The sequence below is a fragment of the Gadus macrocephalus genome, chromosome 14, assembly GCF_031168955.1.
Source record: "Gadus macrocephalus chromosome 14, ASM3116895v1".
Classification (NCBI taxonomy): Eukaryota; Metazoa; Chordata; class Actinopteri; order Gadiformes; family Gadidae; genus Gadus; species Gadus macrocephalus.
The window spans coordinates 4037285-4045132 of record NC_082395.1 but is presented as its reverse complement, the minus strand read 5'-3'; the positions used below and the strand labels follow the sequence as shown (position 1 = coordinate 4045132).

Here is a 7848-nt window from a genome sequence, read left to right as displayed (position 1 = left end):
TTAGCTGATCAACTAACAGTGTCGGACATGTTCCTGCTTGTTTTTCTCATGATATAATAATTGCGCCCGTCTCAAACTATAATGATGCACTGCGCTGGTGTTCGGTCCCTCAACCTGGCAACCCATGTAGTATTCATTTTAAAACGCACGTGTCAATGTGATGTATTGTACCTTTAAGAGTTTATTACCTGCCATATATATTTATATATTATATTCTTCAATATTTTTGCCTTTTTATTTTTGCTCAATGCGGCCCTGTAATATTAGTAAGAAAATACTTATAAAATAAGGCAGAGAATAAAACACTGTTGAAGGTCATACACAAACAAAACAAAATTGCATTCACATCACAAATGAGTTCAAATCCGACCGCCTCAATAGAAAAATCAGGTCTTTCTGCATGGAATTATCCAGCTCCCACTCATCACGTGTTAAAACACACTGCCGTCTTTATACATATAAACACTCTGAGAGGACAGAGGCCGGCTCCTTCTAACCCACGCCAGAAGATGATGTCACCTTCATGTCGTCTGGAGGCTGTGGCGGTGCCCTCAGAGACCAGTGTTCTCTGCCTCGTCGGTCTGATAGGACACGTTGGTTACGCCCGTAGCTTGTGGTGTGTAGGGGTTTTCCACCTTGCTCTCCGGCTGTTGGCTGAGAACAAGAACACCAATGTTATTGCCTTACTGCTAGAGGTGCCTGTGTGTGTGTGTGTGTGTGTGTGTGTGTGTGTGTGTGTGTGTGTGTGTGTTGATGCTTTGTTTGTTTGTTTGTTTGGGTGTGAGTGTGTGTATATGGGTATTTTTGTTTGTATATGTCCATGTGTTTGGATGCTTTTTCTGTTCTTGTGGGTGTGAGTTATTTGATTCTTGGTATATCTCTGTTTTTGGAAGCTTGATGTGTGTGTCTGTATGTGGATGTATGTGGATGCTTTGTGTGTATATGTGTGTGTGTGTGTGTGTGTGTGTGTGTGTGTGTGTGTGTTAGTGTGTGTGTGTTTTGATGCTTTGTCTGTTATGTGTGTGGGTGCGCCTGTGTGTGTGTGTGTGTGTGTGTTTTGATGCTTTGTCTGTTATGTGTGTGGGTGCGCCTGTGTGTGTGTGTGTGTGTGTGTGTGTGTGTGTGTGTGTGTGTGTGTGTGTGCGTGTATGTCGTATAAGACTCACGTCTTCCTCGCCCTGATACCAGAGATGATGAGGTACGCTCCCACCAGAACTACGATTCCCATGACCACCCCGTAGACCACCAGCCACACCGTGACCGGCTGCTCCACAGGGGGCGCCAGCGTTGCCGGAATACCTTGGAACTCCAGAGTTTTGTCGTTCAGCATGAAGGCGTCGTTGATCCGACCTCGGGAGAACCTGGATTCAGAGTTTAAACAGTCGACTGGTTCAATACGAACAAAACAAGCCTCAAAACTCAAACTCAAATACCATACATAGTCATCTTTTTTCTTTACGTTTTTTATCAATATGTAATTTAATTCTAATGAACTAGCCATAAGCAATGTTGGGTAGCGTTACTTTCACGCACCACCCCAAACACACTGGCCGCAACTAACGTAAACTCACGATACGTAAGCTGTCTTAACAAAGACTGACTTTACGTAAAATGACTTTACATAAACTGACTTTACGTGAACTGATTTTCCGAACTCTGACTTTACTTAAACTGACTTAACGTAAGCTGACTTCACGTAAACTGGCTTCACGTAAACTGGCTTCACGTGAGCTGACTTTACGTAAACTGACTTAAGATGAGTCTACTACCCATTCAGCTGTAGCTAACTTCATAACGGCTATTTCAATCATGGGGTAGCATTGGCCCGAAATCTGACCACCAATTTAAAGTTTAGCATCATCCAGACCTAAGTCTGGCTCCCAGATAACAAAGAAATGGACTTCACCCTGCGGACATACATCTGTATGGGCAGCGACGATAAGAACAGCTTGGACCTTACCGTATGGCTGCCTCCACCTCATCCCTCCTGATGAGCACAGACGGGCTGGACGGGTCGGACACCTGGATGAAGAAGGAGATTCTGGGGGTTTCCTCATAGGCCCAAACGTCCTTCGCTCTGAAACAGACCCCAATCAGTTAGTACGGGAACCAGGCGACGCGGGCATCTTAAAGGGACAGTTAGTTGCCTGTGATGAATATTATACATATATAATACTGACGTGAAGGCGGGAGTTTTGTTCGTCTGGCTGGTGTAGTACTGTCTCATGGCGTACGCGATGTTGGTCTTGAACAGGTACAGCTCATTGTCATTCCACTGGTACTACAGACATACAGGTAAGTACAGAGACGGGTCATTAAGGAGCCGATAAGGCTTAGAATGTACAGAGACAGGTCAATAAGGAGTAGAGGTTAGACAGTAGATAAACCACTCATTAAGGAGTAGGTAGAGGTAAGACAGAACAGAGGCCGGTCATTAACGAACAATGGAAGTTAGACAGTACAGAGACAGGTCATTATGGAGCAGGTAGGGGTTAGACAGTAAAGAGACAGGTCACTAAGGAGCAGGTTGGGGTTAGACAGTAAAGAGACAGGTCATTACGGAGCAGGCAGGGGTTAGACAATACAGATACAGGTCATTAAGGAAAAGGTAGGGGTTAGACAGTACAGAGAAAGGTCATTAAGGAGCAGGTAGGGGTTAGACAGTACAGAGACAGGTCATTAAGGAGCAGGTAGGGGTTAGACAATACAGAGACAGGTCATTAAGGAAAAGGTAGGGGTTAGACAGTACAGAGAAAGGTCATTAAGGAGCAGGTAGTGGTCAGACAGTACAGAGACAGGTCATTCATGAGCAGGTTAGGATTAGACAGTGAATACAGAGATGGATACTTACAGCATCCGCACCCAAGGCAGCTTTCAAACTAATCCGCACTTTGATGCCATTTGCTGAGTCTGCCAACACAATGCATGGGACAGTCGTAAATACACTTCACACATCAAATGTCGTTCCTGTTACCTGTTTTGACCAAGGTATGTGATGAACACGAAGACATAGCGGTGAGATATTTGGAACTTCCAAAGTCTAACTATTCATCCTAATTAGAAATCGCCAAACAAAATGAATAAACCATTATAAGTGTGCTTTTAACACTGCTTAGTGCATCTATTAATCTAAGAATTCAGGACACAAGATTCAGTTGTTGCATGCTTCTCAAACGTTTGCTGAAAACCTGCCACTTATTCGTTTAACACTTGTAACGTCAACTTCAGGTGTTAACAGCGTGGCATGGCATGTGATTGGTTTTAGTAAAAAAGTCGAGAATCTGATTGGATGACAGCAATGTCAAAAACAAAGCACATGTTCAACCAATGCAAAAGTAGCAGTGGAGTCCATTTTAGGTGAGTGAGAGATGAACTCACAGGGGTCAATGTTCTTCTCCCAGCCCACTCTTCGGTTGTTTTTCTTGTTCTCGGCCACGAGCCAATCATAGAGGGTTTTGAAGTAATCCAGCAGTGGCTTGGCGTCCATCTTGGTATCCCCAGAGATCATTTCCAGAGCTCTGGTCCACGACTTCGACCTGCCCAGCGTCAGCATGTTCCTACAAGGAGAAGGGAATTGTTATAGTAGGACTATTACTGCTACTACTACTACTACTAATACTACGACTAGTACTACTACTACTACTACAACTACTACAACTAGTACTACTACTACTACTACTACAACTACTACTAATAATACTAATGCAACAAACAGCACCACCCCACAGCATATAAGATGCTACATGCTACAACTAGTACTGCTGCTACTACTAATAATACTACTTCTACTACTAATAATAATAGTACTAGAATATATTACTACTAATACTACTGCTAATAATAATAATAATAATAATAATAATAATACAACTACTAATACTACTACAAAAGATAATACACATTTAACTAACCACACCACTAGTCCCAGAGCACATAAGATGCTACGACTACAACTAGTATGACTGCTACTGTGAATAGTACGACTGCAGCTGGTCCGTACCTGAGTTTGGTCCCGGCGGCAGTGGAGTTGGTGATGTCGCAGGTGAACAGCTCACCTGTGTGGCCTGCTTCTTTACACAGAGCCTTCTGGAACTGGAACTGGTAGATAGTCCTGGTGAAGTACCTGTTCACACACACACACACACACACACACACACACACACACACACACACACACACACACACACACACACACACACACACACACACACACACACACACACACACACACACACACACACACACACACACACGTATATCAATGCATGACTACTACACACACACACACACACACACACACACACACACACACACACACACACACACACACACACACACACACACACACACACACACACACACACACACAGGAATAATTAGGGGTCAGAAGGAGGTACCTGATAAAGGAGTAGTCTCCTGATACGTGGAACAGAGCCGGGGGATCGCAGTACGTCTCATCACGTGGTACCGGCTCGACCACGCCGACCAGATCGCGCCTGGTTGGATAAAGAGATAATTAAATACGTCAACACTGGCACCTAGTGGTCGCTTACTGGAATGTCAGCGTCTTTATTCGAGTTCCGACGTCTCAAATATTAACATTATCATTGGTTATGTTTTAGAGGTTGGCATATTTTATAAGACAGAATACATGAGGACTGGATGACTTAATGTTCATTTATATTAATTTATTATTTTTAATAATTTAATAATTTTTATGTTTGAATTTATTGTGAGTCGCTTCTAAGCGTCTGCTAAAGGCCCTAAATGTAAATGTAAATGAATCAATCAATCAATCAAATAGTAGGCCTTATCGTTGGCTATTTATAGGCATAGTATCAGTGCATCAATGCTGCCTTAATACTGTGTGTGCGTGTGTGTGTGCGTGTGTGTGCGTGTGTATGCGTGTGTGTGCGCGTGTCCACCTACTTCATCTCCCACCAGCGCTTCATCCACTGGTTCTTAGGGATGTTCTCGTTGAAGACCTGCCAGCGCCACTCCTCCAGCATGTAGGTGAAGGGTAGTGTGGCCACGATGGTCAGGGCCTGCTTCATCAGGAAGTTGATCTCCGTCTCTGGACCGCAACAACAAAGCGACAAAGTTCCAATGAATTTGTTCACAAATGAGTTAACAAAACAAAATGCTGTTGAACACATTTATTGTAAGTCGCAAGCCCTGGCACTCAAAAATTCGAAACCACGACTAAGGCAAGCTATTTCTTATTTATTTTTTTACACATGGCAGAGTAAATGCTGAGCTAGGAACAAGATGGCGATAGGCCGATGTGCGACATTCCCAAGAAGCCATTAAAGCATATAATCCAAAGATTTGATATCTGGCTTCTTTATCGCCATGTCTATATGATCCACCCTGGGATAAGACTTTGCTCTGGGAACAGTCACCCCTGGACCCAGCAATGCTCACACCTTATCAGCTGGATGCTTTCATTTCGTTTTTTAGTTTTACTTGTCTGTTCCTTGTAGAGCCATGGCTCACAACCGTCCCATGGACAGTACAGAAAACAATGTCTTAAAACCCAACCTATTCTGTTAGCCTCGTAGCATACTTGCCTTTAATTTAAGGTTAATTTTGTATGTAGCGTCAAAAATAGATGACTTGGGCAGATAGTGATTATGGAATGTAAAAAGTGCTCTGATTGGCTTAGGATATAGCCAATGAGGCACAATGAATCAGCAGGGTTAGTAAAGTAGAGCTAGCTACAATCTGGCCAAAATACGACTTAGGCTATATGATATGAGGCTTACAATACAATGCATGGTAAGGAACTCATGGGATTTTAAGTACATTTAAATTAATATTTAGGGCATTTTACACAACAAGTACATTTGTCGGAAGAAGGGGAAGTAACAATATATCGCCGTCGATGCAGTAAGGATGGTGCCAAGCACTAACAATCGCTACCCGTTCCCCGTTTACAAAGACACAGCAACAAAGACCTCTAGGATAAGACACATGTCAGATGCGTGTCATTTAAAGGAGCACCTCGTACCTTTGTCGGCGGTGAAGTCGGCGGCCAGGAGCCCAAGGGACTTGAGGTGGTCGGGGGTGGCCGCTGACAGGGACATGATCTCGCCCACGGCCTCGTGGAAGCCCTCGTTGGCCCCGTCCCGGAGCAGGTAGGACAGGTTCTGGTAGGCCGTCTGGTACTGGTTGTGGCCCATCTCGTGGTGCGCCGTCAGGAAGTGGTCCATGTTCACCTGGGTGCACATCTTGATCCTGGGGAACAGTGTAATAGATGGTCAGCCTCATAGCATTATAAGATAATTAATGATTAGGCAAAATGTGATGTCGAACCTAGCTCTGCTCTCCTAACAGTGACGATTCAATGTGCCCCATTGGCTATATCGTAAGCCAATCAGAGCGTTTTTTAATTTCCGGCCAAATATTTTTATATTTTTATCTTATTTTATTATAGTATGTTTTGGCCAAATTGTGATATCTAACTTAACTCTACACTCTTAACGCTGCTGATTCATTGAGCCTAATTGGATGTATCCTAATCGAATCAGAGTAGTTTTAAAATTCCCTAATCACTATCTGCCTAAGTCAGCCATTTTACTTAGGCATTTTTTACCCTAAATACAAGATTAACCTTAAAATATGACTTATGCAATCTTGCTATGACGCTCACGATATGCATTCCTACATAGTAAGCATGCCACAATATGATCATATCGCCTTGTTAGATGTTGATATTGTTTGGTGGGAGGTGGACCGTGGATTGACTTTAAACAAACCCTTACCTACACCAACACTCTACACCTAAATGTAACTATCCTAAAGGTGATATCTTAACGGATCCATTTATTATAACTTAGCATCACAATTTCTGCACATCGTATAAATCCTATCCTGCATACATCCGAATGACTAAAGCAGATTCCGTGCCTGAATAACAGTTTATAATAAGTGTACATTAATTAACCATTAGTTAATGCAGTAATAAGAATTAACTAATAGCTAATTTATAGTCTAATATACTAATTACTGCTAATACTAATTTATAGATTATTTAACCCACTTGCCCTAACACTTACCCTAATGTAATGCCCCTATACTGATACTATATAATAATACCCTTACTTATTAACTTGTGTTAATTAATGGTTAATTTATGTACCCTTATTGAAATATGTTACCCTTATCGAGTATCTAATCCTAATCTCTTTGTCAGTGTTCTATAATCATTATTTTACTACCAAGAGGCACATGGAAACAGTATCAGTTTCATAGGCCATGAAGTGGGCATTTAGAGCACTGACTCACTGATCTACACAGACACAAACCCCGCCAAGAGACTCAAACTCACAACTCAGCTCAATACAAGAGTCTTTATGAAAGCACATCTTTTTCTGTCAATCAGTTCTCTCCTGACAGTTGATTATTCTCTTATCTCAAAGGTTCAATTAAGAACAGGACGTGATATTGACACGTGTGTGTCCGTGTGTGTGTGTGTGTGTGTGTGTGTGTGTGTGTGTGTGTGTGTGTGTGTGTGTGTGTGTGTGTGTGTGTGTGTGTGTGTGTGTGTCTGTATATATGTCTGTGTTGGTTTGCCTATGTGTCTGTGTGTGTGTGTGTGTGTTTGTGTGTGTGTGTGTGTTCATTTTGGCTTTTGCGTGTGTGTGTGAGTGTGTTTGTGTTTGCGTGTGCTTGTCTGTGTGTGTGTGTGTGTGTGTGTGTGTGTGTGTGTGTGTGTGCCTGCATGCGTGTGCGTGTATATGTGTGTTCATGTTTGCTTTTGCCTGTGTGTGTGTGTGTGTGTGTGTGTGAGTGTGCTTGTGTGTGTGTGTGGGTGTGTGTGTGTGCGTGCGTGTTAGTGTGTACCTG

General features: G+C 42.8%; 1 protein-coding gene across 2 annotated transcripts in view; it reads right to left on the bottom strand.

The window, feature by feature from the left end:
* Positions 1–252: 252 nt before the first annotated feature.
* ace2 (angiotensin I converting enzyme 2) overlaps positions 253–7848 on the bottom strand; it is a 12984-nt gene continuing 5388 nt past the window's right edge. For both annotated transcript variants that reach the window (XM_060070737.1, XM_060070738.1), the window contains 11 exons: positions 7846–7848; positions 6011–6237; positions 4930–5074; positions 4398–4496; positions 4001–4123; positions 3379–3557; positions 2852–2910; positions 2181–2281; positions 1961–2077; positions 1167–1361; positions 253–654 (listed from right to left, as the gene is read on the bottom strand). The exon at positions 7846–7848 is cut by the window's right edge and continues 167 nt beyond it. In XM_060070737.1, coding sequence (XP_059926720.1) covers positions 552–654; positions 1167–1361; positions 1961–2077; positions 2181–2281; positions 2852–2910; positions 3379–3557; positions 4001–4123; positions 4398–4496; positions 4930–5074; positions 6011–6237; positions 7846–7848 — 1351 coding nt within the window. In that variant the 3' untranslated portion in view covers positions 253–551. The remainder of the gene's footprint in view (positions 655–1166; positions 1362–1960; positions 2078–2180; positions 2282–2851; positions 2911–3378; positions 3558–4000; positions 4124–4397; positions 4497–4929; positions 5075–6010; positions 6238–7845) is intronic.